This window comes from Colius striatus, chromosome 5, assembly GCF_028858725.1.
Source record: "Colius striatus isolate bColStr4 chromosome 5, bColStr4.1.hap1, whole genome shotgun sequence".
Lineage (NCBI taxonomy): Eukaryota > Metazoa > Chordata > Aves > Coliiformes > Coliidae > Colius > Colius striatus.
Window position 1 is genome coordinate 34,846,600 of NC_084763.1, and position 16,947 is coordinate 34,863,546.

At 36.0% G+C, this 16,947-nt stretch overlaps 1 protein-coding gene across 10 annotated transcripts in view; it reads right to left on the reverse strand.

Annotated features, from left to right (window-relative positions):
- Positions 1–16,947, reverse strand: part of AKAP9 (A-kinase anchoring protein 9) — a 137,885-nt gene that overhangs the window by 57,289 nt on the left and 63,649 nt on the right. For 7 of the 10 annotated variants that reach the window (XM_061997141.1, XM_061997146.1, XM_061997144.1 and 4 more), the window contains 9 exons: positions 15,672–15,777; positions 15,067–15,265; positions 12,451–12,547; positions 10,609–10,701; positions 8,745–9,107; positions 7,601–7,825; positions 5,953–6,093; positions 5,309–5,412; positions 4,304–4,509 (listed from right to left, as the gene is read on the reverse strand). In XM_061997141.1, the coding sequence (XP_061853125.1) occupies positions 4,304–4,509; positions 5,309–5,412; positions 5,953–6,093; positions 7,601–7,825; positions 8,745–9,107; positions 10,609–10,701; positions 12,451–12,547; positions 15,067–15,265; positions 15,672–15,777 (1,534 nt within the window). The remainder of the gene's footprint in view (positions 1–4,303; positions 4,510–5,308; positions 5,413–5,952; positions 6,094–7,600; positions 7,826–8,744; positions 9,108–10,608; positions 10,702–12,450; positions 12,548–15,066; positions 15,266–15,671; positions 15,778–16,947) is intronic. The other 3 variants (XM_061997149.1, XM_061997150.1, XM_061997151.1) reach the window with 3 other exon arrangements.

Genomic DNA, 16,947 nt, shown 5'->3' on the forward strand with positions numbered 1-16,947 from the left:
AGCCAGTAACCTAGCCAAGGTCCCAGAGAAACTTCTATACATTCTAGACATCAGGTTGTGGTTATAAGTAGCAACATTAATGATTCAGTTTTTTAAAATGCTGAAACTCAACAAAAACAGTAATCTGAATTTTCCTTGTCAATAAATATTGGGTTATCTTCAGAAGGCCAAAAAGAATTCACTTGATTAAACATGTTTTTTCTATTTCACTATCAGATTTTTATTGGTAAAAAGTTTTCTAAGCAACTAAAAAGGAAGATCTGTTTGATGGGGTATTGAAAAATACAATAACACACGCAGGTTAAAATATAATAGTGTCTACCTATTTCTTACTTCCAGAAAACAATAGGGAACATTTTTAAAAAGTTTATGTCCTCTCAGACAATTCAGTAAAAGTATAGGAAATGAATAAAAACAGTCTTGTTGAAAACACTAATAGAATTTGTCATCTAATTCCATTTGAAGGGGGATCGAATACTTTAGCTGATGAAACAGTACAACTGCTATTCTGGCTGACTGACTCTAGTGGAAGAACTCTGTACACAAGAATGCTGCTGTGCCATTTTGAATAGTTTAAAAAAGAGAACTGAATACAGCCTCAGAGATACATTACAAAGTATATGTATTACAAAGTATTCACCTATTATAGTCACCATACGCTTGAGTTTTCTTTAATCCTCACTCTTTTCTTTCATTTAATCTCCTTTCATAATTATTTCTCATTGTAAGGAAATATGCAAAAAAGAATATTGGCATAAACAATTGGTATGTGAACAGCTGTATAATAAAGGAAGCATTGCAGTACCTTACAAATTGCTTTGTTAACTAAAGAGTGAATCCTCACATGGCCTCTTCAAAATATACTAACAGTAAATGTAAGAGTTAAAACAGTCAGCCTTCACTTCTAGTAGAGTAGAACAGAGTTCTCTTCTACTTAAGAGAGCACTCTTTCACCAGAAGACATCACAAGAAATTAACAACACATTCGAATTAAAGGTCCTGCTGTGCTTTTAGAAGGTAGCATTACAAAAGTTAGACATGTCTATATTATACTCATATAAAAAATAAAATAAAGCTACGCTTTTAACTGTGTTTTCTACATATATGTGATGTGGTAATCCATATTAAGAATTGTTAAAGACAATAATTAGTGACAGATCCAAGGATACACATTACTGGGCAGGTGCAGGCAAAAAGTGAATGCAGGTATTATGCATTGCACAGATGAAAGTGGTGAAGGGCAACGGCCAAGTATTAGTGCTTTGTACATATAGTTAAGTATTTATTGTCTGAGAAAAAGGGAGCAATATTCTCAGCAAATGCAAATGAGGGAGAAAAGGAACAGTATGTGTTCGGAGAAAAGGCACAACTATGATCTAGGCTCAGCAAATGAACTAGGTAATACCACAATATGTGTAACTGTGACAGTCTGTGATCATTGTCTTCATAACCAGAACACACTTTTACTTCTTTGTGCAACATTTGTTGTGAAAACTAGGAAGGCTAGGCCCTTCTAGAATTAAATTTAGCCAAGGAAGTTAAGGACAGTAATAAGGCATTTTTCAAGTACATCAGCAGCAGAAGGAAGACAAAGGGGAATGTGGGCCCGCTGCTAAATGCTGAGGGTGCCCTGGTGTCTGAGGATGCAAAGAAGACCGAAGTACTGAATGCCTTCTTTGCTTCAGTCTTTATGGCCAAGGCTGACCCTCAGGAAGCCCAGTCTGGCAAGGATAACAGGATGGCCAGGACAGCAGAGGACTTACCCTGGGTGGAAGACGAAGAGGTTAAAGACTTGTTGGCCAAGCTTAAGGCTCATAAGTCAATGGGTCCTGATGGGATGCATCCTAGAGTGCTGAGGGAGATGGTTCATGTGATTGCTAAGCCTCTCTCTATCATTTTTGAACAATCATGGAGGACAGGTGAAGTGCCTGAGGACTGGAGAAAGGCCAATGTCATGCCAGTCTTCAAAAAGGGCAAGAATGATGACCCAGGAAACTACAGGCCGGTCAGCCTCACCTCCATCCCTGGAAATGTGATGGAATAACTCATCCTGAATGTTATCACTGAACATATGAAGGAAAAGATGGTTATCAGGGGGAGTCAACATGGCTTCACCAAGGGGAAATCCTGTTTGACCAACCTGATATCCTTCTATGAGTGCATAACCAGCTGGCTAGATGAGGGGAGAGCAGTGGATGTCATCTACCTTGACTTCAGCAAGGCTTTTGACACTGTCTCCCAGAACATCCTCATCAGAAAGCTCAGGAAGTGTGGCTTGGATGACTAAATGGGGAGGTGGATCAAGAACTTGCTGAATGACAGAGCCCAGAGGGGGGTGATCAATGGCACAGAGTTGAGTTGGAAGCCTGTGGCCAGTGGAATTCCACAGGGATCGGTTCTGGGGCCAGTCTTGTTCAATATCTTCATCAATTACCTGGATGAGGGGACAGAGTGTACCCTCAGCAAGTTGGCTGATGACATCAAATTGAGAGGACTGGCTGATTCCCCAGAAGGCTGTGGGATCTCGACTGGCTTGAGAGTTGGGCAGAGAGGAACCTCATGAGGTTCAACAAGGACAAATGCAGAGTCCTGCACCTGGGAAGGAACAACCCCATGCACCACTACAGGCTGGGGGTCGAACTGCTGAGGAGCAGCTCTGCTGAGAGAGACCTGGGAGTCCTGGTTGACAATAAGCTAATTATTAGCCAGCAATGTCCCCTTGTGGCCAAGAAGGCCAATGGCATCCTGGGATGCATCAAGAAGAGTGTGGCCAGCAGGTCAAGGGAGGTTCTTCTCCCTCTCTACTCTGCCCTGATAAGGCCTCATCTGGAGTCCTGTGTCCAGTTCTGGGCTCCTCAGCTCAATAGGAACAGAGAACTTCTGGAGAGAGTCCAGCTCAATAGGAACAGAGAACTTCTGGAGAGAGTCCAGCACAGGGCCACCAAGGTGATCAGGGGTATGGAATATCTTTCATAGGAGGAAAGGCTGCAGGAACTGGGGCTGTTTAGTCTCGAGAATAGGAGATTTAGGGGTGATCTTATTAACATTTATAAATATCTAAAGAGTGGGTGTCAGGAGGTTGGGACATCCCTTTTTTCTATTGTATCATGCAACAGGACAAGGGGTAATGGGATGAAGCTGGAACACAAAAAGTTCCATTTAAACATAAGAAAAAACTATTTTACTGTTCAGGTGAGGGAGCACTGGAACAGGCTGCCCAGAGAGGTTGTGGAGTCTCCTTCCTTGGAGGTCTCCAAGACCTGCCTGGACATGTTCCTATGAAACCTGATCTAGGTGACCCTGCTTCTGCAGGGGGGTTGGACTAGATGACCTCAAGGGTCCCTTCAAACCCCTACTATTCTAGGATTCTATGATTATTACTCTGTAATGGATTCTTTCTTAACAATGATTTGGCTTCCCATTCTTTTTCTCGTTCACAGTAGTTAAAATGACAGCTACATCAAGATATTTAACATGTTTTAGGCCGAACTGATCTGTTGCATGTTGCCTCCCTCTAAGACCCAGGATGACTGGCTTCTGTACCATAGGTATCCAAACAGCAATTCAAGAGAGCACTTATTCTTGCTCAAAAGAGAAATGATGGACACTATCCTAGTACAATCACGGGAAATTAAACACAGCCTGAGAGTATTATTAAGACACTGGTAAGCAATTAACTACAAGTTTGAAATGCTCCTTTAGGCTTGTGCTAACTAGCACTCCTCCAAACAGCTGATGTTACCCATCACTGCTTGGCAGTTAGAAAGTTCCTGGAACTGTTTCCAAAAGGCTGTTTGTAAGTAACCACCCTCTTTAGAAGACTAAGAAAGTCCATAAGCACGTATACATAAGCATATAGACTGTCTCATTTCAGTTGATCAGAGTGACCAGCAACATCCCTAGATACAATAAGTGCAGTAGTAGAGGTACAGTTTTTTGCACCAGTTCCCATTCCCCACATGTACAGAGGAAGGTGTAAACTTGGTGCAAAATGTCATGGAATCATGTTTCATTCTCCTTCTCTTTGTCTCCCTCAACAGGAATGTATTTATTTTTGTATTGATCATTTTCCCATTCTGTTGCAGGCTTTACAACAGGACGCCAAATATGAATCATAACTGGTTTGGGGCATGACCTTAAGTGTCGTCTCTTAAGGAGAGATGCCACATGCATTCAAATGGCAAATAGTTTTTTAAAAAATAGTTTCTTTTTAATTAAAAAAATCAGTATTAAGGTTATTTAAATATATAACAAGTAGCATTTGCATACTTTAATTATGAAACAGAAAACCATACAAGAGTACCTTTCTCATATCCCACATGGATACAGGGCTTTACCGACTCTTCTGTCTCTGTGTCCCATCCAGATGATTTAGAAAGCTGGTCTTTCCCAGACCGATCCAGTAACCCAAGAACGTGGCAACCAATTGTCTCCTCCATGGCCACAGTTGTCTTCACAACTTCTAAAAGAATCTTCACTAGTTTCTCATTAGCTTTCTGAAAACCATGCCTGCATGACAGAAAGTAATCAGTCTTTTGATTTTCCCCTGCTTTCAAAGTAGGTTTTATCCCTTATACACCCTTGCAACCAGAAAAGATCTGCAGTTGAAACAGCAAGATTAAAATTTCTTTTTTAAGACTAAAACCGACATAATATACAGAATTATTAAAATTACATTTATGTTATCAATCAGTTCTTTTTACAAAATAAGTAAAAAGTAAAACTATTGATCAATATTTGTATTTGTATCTTGGTATTTTATCTAGTTAATCTTTTAAAACAGAAGTCTACATTTGCCTAGTATGCATCATAAATTTACTCTTTTCTCAAAATGACTATCAAAAAGACTGTTCAACTATACAGATGAAGTTATAGAACAGTAAAATAAACAATTAATATACACATACAATGTATATACAATAGGCATGCAAATACATATATATAAATGATGCATATGATTCCATATGTAATATAAAAGAGAATATATGCATATATATGTAATATGAAATAGACATAGATGTAATATATGTATTATAGTATATATAAATATATGGACAATATAGGTAATGTATGTCATATATATGTAATATGAAAGACAGAGTAAAATAGGTTATGATTTATCTCATCCTCTATGCTATTACAGAGTTAGGCTTTATAAAAATAAGATCATTTAAAGTGTGTAAAATATAAAGATGATAATCTAGAATAAATAATGTCATTATCATCAGGATAAAATTCATTAATATTAACAAGAAGAACATAATTATGAACTTTAAAAAAATTATGTTTTCTTAACAGTTCTAAGCACCTTTCTTTAGAAAGAAAAGCTGAAGATGTTTCATCAGGCTTTCTTCCTCCATCTTCACCCTCAAAGATCTGCACTCTCACATCACTTTGGTTATAATTTTCATTCTGAGTAAGTTTTTTGCAGAGGGAGAGAAGAGAAAAAGGACAAAAACCCAGTCATTCCAGAATCAACACATTCATCTTATAAGCAAGGAATTAGGAAATTAAAAACCTAAATTAGTTGTTTTGTTAATAAATCTTCAATACCAAAATACAAATCAAGAACTATTCTTCCTACAAGGAAAAATTAGCTAAAACATAAATAACTACAGAACAGGAAATCCAAGCCAAGGCTTATCAGAAAGAACTTTGTTACACTGATTAAACAGTTGTTCTGCTTTCTGTTGGTGTTGCTATAGCAATATGAAAACACAAGTTAATCTGAGCAAACAGCTATAGTAGGAATCTCCAGCTGATAAACTAGCTTCTGCACACTTGAACTAAAAAATGTCTACCAGTAACACCTCTTGATTCTTAATCCTGCTCTGTTCAAGCAATATCCAGTCTATTTTAGGAAAATATATTACATAAAAAGACTACCAGTGCAAAGGAATCTTACTGGTTTTACATGCCACAGCTGACAAGAAACTCAAAGACCCTATTTACCTCCGTTTGTGTGCTGTTGTTTTGTAGCTCACAAAATGCTCGCTCTTTTCTGGGTACAGAATGTTGTTTTAATGATTCCAGTTCTTCCAAAAGCATCCTCTCTCTCTCTGCAACCAGGCTATCATTCTCCATTGAGACATGCTAAGAAAGAAGCATTATAAACATACATAATTTTTAAAGCTTTTGAGTACTAGTGAGTCCTGTCACCTGTAATTTTTCACGTATTTTGCACAATGAAATCTCAGTACACTTCTTTAAATGGTTTCAAAGACACTAAAAGCTTTCTAGAATGGCATACAGATAAGAAATACTTTTTATATCTTAAATCTTATTTGAGATTTTCATACTATTTTTATGCTCTTTATAAAACGCAGCGGTTGCAATGCATACTGGAAGGTAAATTTCTAAATATTATCTGCTCTAGTACATGTTTTGCACAAGAAAAAAGATGGAAATAAGTTCTTTTTATAAAGATCCTACACACAATCTCTTTTAGAAGAGCTAGAAGTGTCCACGGCTTAAAGGTAATGCATATATTCCTCCATGGTTCCTATGGATAAGCCATCCCTGGCATAGAAAAAAAACAAGGGAGAAAAGCCAGCAGCATAGGGTCTACTTGATATTTATCATCAATTTCAGGAATTTGCAACCCCCGACAAAAGATGAAGTTAAAAACTGACAAAGAGGTAAAAGGAGAAACGAGGTTCCTATTGAAATGAAAGTTTATCAGAACAAATGATAGAAAGACACCTACAAAGCAGCTAAGAGAAACAGACACCTGACACTGCTGGAAAGGACACACTACATACAAGTGATTTGCTCTCTACATTCCCCAGCTCCTTGAGTTCAAGCTTAAACAGAACAGAACCAGGTTTGGATAAGGTCTGAAGAAACTTAAAGCTCCACTCCACAGTGAAATAAAATAATTTCAGAATTCACTGGTTACTATGTCTGTGTACATTTCTGTAATATTGCATTGTTGAAATTAAATCAGACCAAGACAAATTCTTCAGGATTCTGTTTACTTTGTTTTTCAAGGGAAGGAATCCTTGAAGACTAGTCTATAAGTGACATTATTTTTGAAGATTTCATCATTAGGATAAGTTAATGAGTTTCATTAGCATATCTACTATAGGGTTTGAATAGATGCAGCATAACAGCAAGTTAAGCTTAAAAAGGCAAAGAAATTGTGGTATTTCCCACCAAATGTTGTTTCATTCTAATACTAAGGACTTCATCTCACATGACTGAAAAAACAAAAAAAAAAGCCTAAACCTGTTGTTGCAGGAAGCCACTAATATTGTTCACGTTTGGACCTTAAGTGAGGATGAAGAGAAATGAAAAATTCTACAGTCTTTCTAGCCATGTCTGGTGGCTTCATTGATGTAAATGGATGCTAGCCTACACACTGCACAGGGCCACAGATCTGCAAGGTGCAATGACTTCCAAAGCAACTGCACCCACTCATTGACTCCCCTGGTTGCTATACAGAACTGCAGGTTTTTTCCAAGTTTATAGAAGTCTAAAATGATCTATCACTAATGGAGCTTTCTTTATAGAAATATGTCTTTCATACATATATGCATTTATAGACATATTTTTATATCTACACATAAATAGATATGTATTGAGTCTAATCCCATATTACCTCAGCTAATTGCACTTTAAGACTCTCAAGCTCTGCTAAGAGTTGCTCTTGATTTTCTTTTTGACGTTCCATTTGCTGCATGTGCCCTTGTCTCAATATTTCTGTTGCCTGCTGATGTTCTTGATACTGTCGTACCAGTTCCTGTCGCATGTCTTCCAAACGTTCCTCACATAACAACAGCTGACTGGATGTTTCCGTGTCTGATGCTGTCATTTCACTGTAGTGCTGAAATATTGCAACTAATTTAGCACTTTAAGTTCAATGACAGTTTCTAGTAAATATTTATTTACATTTTAACAAATGATTTCACAGATTAAATTAGCTATGAAGAAAGCGCTACCTTGTTGCCTTGGCAAGTTCATTTAAATAACTGTGAACAGTGTTAGCTCTTATGTTTTTTACCTGGTGGGGATCTTAAGAGAAAATGCAGTGGCAGACACATACGTGTGTCGATGTTTGTATGTACAGTAAGAGAAGTTTGAGAGAACAGTATCATACAGAACAGGAATACTACAGTTTATTCACTGTCAAGATAATACAAGATCAGAATATTTAACTGTTATACAAACGTGAAAGTGTAATTTTTACCTTAACTAGTGCCAAATTTAATTAAAAACCTAAGCTTTAGATGAAATTGTGGATTCAAAATTTATGACTGCTTTTTACCATATTTATTCCACACTTCTCCCTCCACACCATCTTTGTGAAATTATAAATACATATTTTACATATTACTTATATATTTTTTGTGTTATGCTGATATCATTTATCACAAGGAACGCAAACTTTTTAAACACTATTTTAAACTTTTTTTTATAAACACTTGAATATAACCTAGCTTCCAGAAAAATTTTATGCAATCTATTGCCTGCAATACAGTTCTATCCATGAAATGGAATAATGTATTTTCATGCAACTAGTTACATTCCTTTTCTCACAGCATAGTATAATGCTATGATAGTCAAGAAGCACACGGAAAATAAGGATAGGTAATTTAGGTTTAAATTTTTCACCCCTTTGAAAGGGAAAATTAAATATTTAAATTGCATTTTCAATTTCGTTTCTTCGTCATTTTTTCATTGAAAAGATTATTCAGACACAGCATTACACACTGACTTTTTTTTCTTTTTTTCTTTATACTCACTGGTGTTTCTTCCACCATAAGCCCTTTGACATGGGAAAAAAGTTCTTCAGAAATCGCTGATTCATGTATGCTCTGTTGTAATGTACCACTAGGCTTGATATCAGAATGAGTCCATTTTCCATCTGAGTTGACCTCACCAGACTCTTCCCTGAGTTCCTTGCAAAGTGACTGCAGTTCTTCATGCTTACTGCCTTTTTCTGTTGTTTTTCTAATAGGGACATCTTCTTCACTAGATTGCTTTTTAATTTCAAAATGCATCCCCTGTTGATGTACAATCTGTATTTGTGCTGCTTCTTCCTTCTGCCTAGCAATTCTTGACAATTCAGTCTGTTTGGCAAATGCTACACTCATTGACACAATTACCTAAATAAATAAATAAATAAATAAATCTGTATTAGTTTACACCTAGTACTAGATGTTTCACAGCATCTACTATTGCTGAAGAAGTCTCTTTGCTGAAAATCAATAATATAAAAAGTGCTAAAAGTTCTGAAGATTTTTTTTTTCAGATGAATACAGAAAAGGTAAAAGAACACAAGCATCTGTCAATCTTATCAACAGCCACATCTTAAAATATAGATATGATGAATTTAAGGTAGTTTAATAAAGTATTATACTATTTTAAATTAAAATCTATTATTTAGCACAGAATTATCTATATCTTTTAAAAAAAATATTTTATAGGATGACATTGAGAAGTCCTGGCATATTGACTTGGGTGCAGCTGTGCTAAGCTTCCAAGATTCCTCTGTCTCCATGTTTCACTGACATGCAATTTAACCTATATAAAGGCAGCAGTGTCATGTTCATGACACTCACTTAGCACAGAACTTTTTACTTGAGCAGAAGGAAATTCCTACTGGCATAAAAGTAGCTGCAGTTTCAGTTACAGCAAGCTGATAACTTTTACATTGCTAAGTAGTTTCTTCTAATACAAATAAACTCCTCTTCCAATCATGTGAGATGTTCTTTTCTAGATTTAGAATATGACTGTTCATAGCATAAACTACAGAAAGTGTGAAAAAAATAGCACTGTAACAATGGAAGTGCTACACTTGAAAAAAACAATCATGTACTTTCCCATATAGAAGTATTTTCTTGGAAGCAGAAGAGAGAAATGGAACTTTAACTCCAGAAACATGGATTACTTAACTTAAAGTCATCACCTGGTACTGGCTATAATAGTCTTTGTAACTCTGACTGCAAACCTTTGAGAAATATTTTTTCAAATTGTTTCAAATTTTTAATTTCTGTTAAGTTGATTTTTTTATGTCATGTTATAATTAAACCAGAGATAATTTTTCATTCTGAAAACAGTAACATTTTTTTTGGACATCAAAAATGAAGTAAATCCACAAACTCTACATAGAAATTCTTAATTTTACCTTTCATGTTTTAGATAATGTCACTAGATCCAAATGAAAATTCTGCATTTTACACACTATATTAAAACGCACAATAAAGTACAATCAGAAAACAGTACAAAACTGTTAACTGGAAAAATCTTTTGAACTGACCAAAATCTACTCTCTAAGCTTCTGGATTTTCTAAATAAATTCTAGTCTTAGGTACAAGTACATGCACCTATTTTTTTCATAATTTTAAAGCAAAATATTGCCACTCTTTATGTGAACAGAACTCATGAATTAAAAACAGGACAGACAACCAAAAAAATCTCAAGTGTTTCACAGAATTATTTTCATTTAAGACTTCCCCATTCAGAATCTGAGTGAAGTAATTCTTGGTAAATAAATCAAATAAGAATTAGCATACCATATTGCAACTGTCTGAATTGTAAAAAAAAAAAAGGAAAATTAAAGTATTTTTTAAAATCTATTTTAAAATAACAAAATAAAAAGAATACCTTTGCTATTTCTTCTTCTAGTCTTTCTTGGTACTGTTTTTCTAGCAACTGAACAACATCCAGATCATTCTGCATTTGAATTTCACTAGCAAGCTGCAAGAGAACCACGAAAACTAAGATAATGTATTTGTGCTTATATTTAATTAATTAAAAAAAATTTTTTTCCTCCATTCAATTATCTTCATTTCATGCAAATTACATAATTGTGAACAATATAAAAGAACTGGCTAAAACACTTTGTCTTTTTTCTGATTCAGAATTAATTTAAAAAGCTGAGTTTGCAACAACTCTGCTTTTAGCATTATTGGAATTGTCAAATGCAGAGAAAACAGGTAAGAAAGTACAGTACAAGACAGCATCACCAATTTTCAAAATGAAGAATTTTTGAGCCAGGTTTCCAGCACTTCTAGCGGAGGAATGTATGGGATCTTTTCCATTTGCATTTGATTTCTAAGATCTTCGTGACTATTTTTTTCAAAATTTCTCCTGAAGTGTTAAGTCTATACTTCAAAAAATTTTATTGTTCATAAATTTCGGAAATATTTTCCAACAAAATTTGTACTTTTTTCTAACATGCTAGTAGTATAGCACAGTTTGCTAAGACAATAATTACTTTCATACGATAAAATATTAGTCCAATCTCATCTTTGAAAGCAAAGCATCTAAATGATCATAGAATCACAGAATAGTGGGGGTTGTAAGGGACCTCTAATGATCATCTAGTCCACCTCCCTGCATACACCAGGTCACACAGAAATGTGTCCAGGTGGTTTTGAAAACCTCCAGAGAAGTACATTCCACAACCTCCCTGGGCAGCCTGTGCCAGGGCTCTTATAGTGAAGAAGTTTTTCCTTAAAGTTTCCTTAAAGTTAATTGGAACTTTTTGTGTTCCAGCTTTTGGCCATTAACCCTAGTCCTATCACTGGACACTAAAGAAAAAAAGCGTTGGCCCGCCTCCTTGACATAAACCTTTCAAACACTCATATTAATGACGTCCCCCCTCAGTCTCCTCCAAGCTGAAAAGCCTCAGATCCTGCAGCCTTTCCTCATAAGGAAGATGTTCCAGTTCCCTGATCATCTCGGTGGCCCTGCGCTGGACTCTCTCCAGAAGTTCCTTGTCCCTCTTGAGATGGAGAGCCTGGAACTAGACATAGGACTCCAGATGAAGCCTCATCAGGGCAGAGTAAAGGCGGAGGAGAACTTCCTTTGACCTGCTGGCCACACGCTTATTGATGTATCCCAGGATGCCATTGGCCTTCCTGGCCATGAGGGCTCATTGCTGGCTCATGTTCAGTTTAACATCAACCAGGACTTCCAGGTCTCTCTCAGCAGTGCTGCTCCCCAGCAGGTCAAATCCCAGTCTGTCCTGGTGCATGGCATTGTTCCTCCACAGATACAGGACTCTGCACTTCATAGAATGGTAGGGGTTGGAAAGGACCTTTAGAGATCATCTAGTCCAACCTCCTTGCCAAAGCAGGTCCACCTAGATCAGGTCGTACAGGAATGCGTCCTGGCGGGTCTTGAAGACCTCCAAGGAAGGAAACTCCACACCATCCCTGGGCAGCCTGTGCCAGGGCTCCATCACCCTCATAGTAAAATACTTTCTTATGTTCAAATGGAACTTGTTGTGTGTGTTCCAGCTTCATCCCATTACCACTTGTCCTGTTGCCAGATGCAATAGAAAAAAGGGATGTTCCAACCTCCTGACATTCACCACTTAGATACTTATTAATGAGATGAGAATGTAATGTAATTATTATGTATAATGTACATTGTAATATAATATATAATGTAATTATATTGATCATATGTATATTAGCTGTCAACTGAGTTACATGATACCTTCAGTGTTTCATCTGTTCTTTGTTGATGAAGACTTTCAGTGCACTTCACTTTTCTGAAGACTTCTTTCAGCTTTCTTTCTGAATCAGTGGATACACTAAAAAGGTAGGAGAGGCAAAGGAGGGAAATGAAAAATGTCAGTACACATAGTTCTTCCTCTAATCAAATATGCATTGTATGTATTTACATACACACTATATGTATTCAATTATCAAGAACTGCAACTATTTTCTTCAGAATACACCTTTTTTTATGCCATTAGTTTAATACACTTGAATTTGTAATTCATCTGCCTTCCAAATGCTAGCTTTTCCTCTCAGTGTTATAAATCTTACCAGATTTACCAGGGACCTCACAAACAACTTTGAAAGTTATGTTATAATATTTTGACCTCAGTAGCTATACACAGTAAGATGAATAATGAGAAGTGAAGAGATAATAGTAAGAAGCAGTCCAACCCAAACATCTTGTTTCAGAGAAAAAAGATTAAAAAAAAAAAAAAAAAAAAAAAAAAAAAAAAATCTTTTTTTACATCTAGACAAACACATCCCCCAAAAATTCCCAAGCTTGGCCAGAGCTATACTCCTACCTAGATCTTAGTTTAAAAGATGCAGCAACAAACCAGGTACAGAGATTGACCGTGTAACAGGGAGATAAGAACATGTAACGAATCATTCAACAGGTTACCAACTACATCATTAAAAGACACTCCTCTTCAGGCCACAGACATCATGAGACAGACCTCTGCACAATGTTACTAGAAACCAATTTATTCACTGATCTAGGAACTTTTCCTGTAAAACTCTAATTTAATTTTATTGTTTAAAATCTGAACTTCAATTATGAAAGCTAAGAGAATGCAGTTCCTCGTGGGAAATCTTTAGTGTTAGCTTATAAATACTGATAATTGCTATTAATCATATGTACATTTTATTTATTTATAATAACTTATTCATAGCTAATTATTACTATTTAATATTATATATTTATTTATTATTAAACATATGTAAAATTAGTTTTTAATATTTTAGATGAATAGCTATCATGGATGAAAACAGTTTACTAACTATGCATTAAAAATAATTTAGAAATCATATATGAATATTTATAACTTGTCCCTATCAACATACATACAAAAGTATCACAAAATTATTTTGAAAATGCTCACATCTTTTATTTCTTAGTAACTCTTTAATTCTTTTTGAAAAAATCATACAGTCCCTTAAAATTGAACTCAGGCTAATAAATGTGTACTGATTCTCTTAGTGGAAAACAATTATATAAATCATGTAATACAAATGATATTTATATATAAAAATATGACATAAAACTACAGTCTCACTCTTATAGATGCATAAACATTTGAGGAACTAGGATCTCTTATTCACCTCAAAACAAAGATATACATAAGAAAAAAGAGAGGTTATTTTGTTACTTTCAAGACTAGAAACATATTTTAAGGCACGAAAAGTAAACTGCTTAAAAGTTACAAAAAACACATTGCTGAGAAAATGCTATGATCAAACAGAAAGAGAAAGTCAGCTGTTTGGGTTCTGATGGGTCATGGTTGAAAGAAAATACTTTAATCTTAATTTGTCTAAAGTTCTATGGATTTAACCTACCACAGTTCTTTTGCTTTTTAAGACACTACCCAATCTACCTAATTTGATCTAATAAATAGATCAAATATTTAACAATTTATAGAAACATCTAGACAATTTTCTCCCCTTAGTGGCATTTTCTATTGCCACTGTGTCTATTTCCTTTTTCAGTTCGGCGCTGGCCTGACTAACAAACTCCCACAGTTCTCTCTCACAGAAGGGAGATTCAGATAAAAGAAAAATGTAAAAAACCTGCATCGTTTTTAGTATAGTAAATGAAACAAAAGGAATAAGAGAGTCAAAAATAGAACAGGACACCAGAGATGACACTGAATATAGCACAATGGAAAAACACCCACAACTCCTCAAATACATTCAAGGAGACAGTGGAAAAACTAGGGAATAGAAGGATGCTCCACAGTTGTCAGGATCTCCCCAGGACACTTCCACCTCTTTCAGGTTTGAGTGGCCACAGCAGTCAGGGGCAGGAGAAACCTGATTATGGCTTGTGACTTGGTGAAAGTCAGAACGTGTTAACGGACCTCAACTCTGACACAAAGTTCCTTGCTACATATAATTCTAGAAAATCATCAATTTCATGCAATTGTGTCTACACAGGTGTCTTTAGATGTAAAGTACTGGAGTTCTGAGGGTTAACCCATTGTTAACTAGTTTGTTAACCCATTGTTAGCTTAGTTTGATAGTTTGGAAGTTTTGAAATTAATGGTAAAAAGCTCATATATAGGAAATGACATTTCAATTATTCCCATTACCAAGTCTTTCTCTAATAACTATAAAAATGCAATAAATTCTAAATGCTGTGATACTGTTTGCAATGTTTATATCATTTTTTCATGATAAACTTTAACAAATCTTGAAGGAACAAAAAAACTTCAGAGTAATGTGTTTATAAAGAATTTCTCAAATTTTGAACACATATCTTTACATGAATGGTTACCTGAAACGCTTTTTGTACGTCTTCGAAAGTTACTGACATTAAAGAACTGATTAATACCTTTTGGGGTCAGAAGATATCCCAGCACTCTGAAGCTTATCCTGCAGATGGACAATCTCTGTAGTGTACCTCTCTTCACTTTCTTCCAGCTGCTGTTGGAAGTAGAAACGGAGGTGTTCCATTTCTCGTGCATGCTGTTCTTCAAGTTGTATTTTAAGGTTTCCCATCTCCTTTGAACAATACTCTTGAATCTTGGGATCTGCATGTAGATTATTTGAAGCAGGAAAGAAAAAAAATACCTTAACTCCTTCCTAAGTTATTAGCAGTGATAGACTGAATAACTACTGTAGGTAAAAATTTCATCTGATATCATATTAAATAATTTTCCGTAACAAATAACTTAATCATACATTTTGTAAAACTGTATTTGGTATGAGTAATGGAACTTTAACTGTGGAAAACTGAAAAAGACTACACCAAACTTTCATAGAACATAATTCCAAAATATTCTTAGAGATTTAAGAAAATTGGTATCATACTGTAAAAATCTCATATATGTTTCAAGCTGTAGTAAGCTAGAAAGCAGCTAAAATTTATAGCAAATCTCTCTCTCTCTCTCTCGCTCTAAATATACATCCATTAAAAACAGTATATGCATCTTTTACCCATTAGATCCAGTGAAGGGGTCTGCAGACACCCCCTTCTTGTCTCCAGATGGCTAGGTTCTTCTTTTTTCCTCTTTTCTGAAGAAGATAGCCATGGTTCCTTGACCTAAAAAATAATCGTGTAAATACAAGTGAGAACAGTTTGTCCACTAATAACACAAAAATATTAACTATAATTATAAACATATAAGAAAGGTTGGTGGCCAATGCATGAGTGTAACCAGTATAACTATGTGTTTCATTTTACAGCCTGAATGATCAAATATATACTTATAGCTAGTTGATAAGCATGTACAGCGCCCAGTGTAAATCTCAAGCTCCTCTCTCTGGATATAAACTGCTAAGTCAGAATTCCTCTGGCTCCAGGAGTCCTATATTTCCTCTCCAAGACGATTCTGTGAATCCTGTGTTCATTTTGGGTCCCTCACTACAACAAGGACACAGAGGTGCTGGAACGTGTCCAAAAAAGGGCAGAGAATCTGGTGAAGGGCCTGGAGAACAAGTCTTATGAAGAGCATTTGAGGGAGCTGGGGTTATTTAGCCTGGAGAAAAGAATAATCAGGGAAGACCTTTTGACTCTCTACAATTACCTTAAAGGAGCTTGTACCGAGACGGATGTTGGTCTCTTCTCCTAAGTAACAAGTGACAAGAAAAGACAAAATGGCCTTGAGTTGCACCAGGGGAGATTTGGATTTAGGCTGACTGGGGAAGTGCTGGAGTCACCATTCTGAAAGGTATTTGAAAAATGCAGATGTGGTGCTACGGACATGGTTTAAGTGGTGGATGGGGTAACGTTAAGTTAATAGTTGAACTTTCTGATCTTAAAGATATTGTCCTCCTGAAGCCCAATCTTCATCAATACATGTGACCTGTAACTGCTTCTAGATACAGAACCATAGAAGCATAGAATGGTAGGGGCTGGAAGGGACCTTTAGAGATTATCTAGTCAAACTCCCCTGCAGAAGTAGGTCCACCTAGATCAAGTCGTACAGGAACACATCCAGTCAGGTCTTGAAGACCTCCAAGGAAGGAGACTCCACAACCTCCCTGGGCAGCCTGTGCCAGGGCTCCCTCACCTGAACAGTGAAATAGTTTTTTCTTATGTTTAAATGGAATTTCTTGTGTTCCAGCTTCATCCCATTACCCCTTGTCCTGTTGCTAGCTACAATAGAAAAAAAGAAATTTCCCAACCACCTGACATCCACCATTTATATTCTTATAAATATTAATGAGATCCCCCCTCAGTCTCCTCCAAGCTGAACAGCCCAAGATCCTG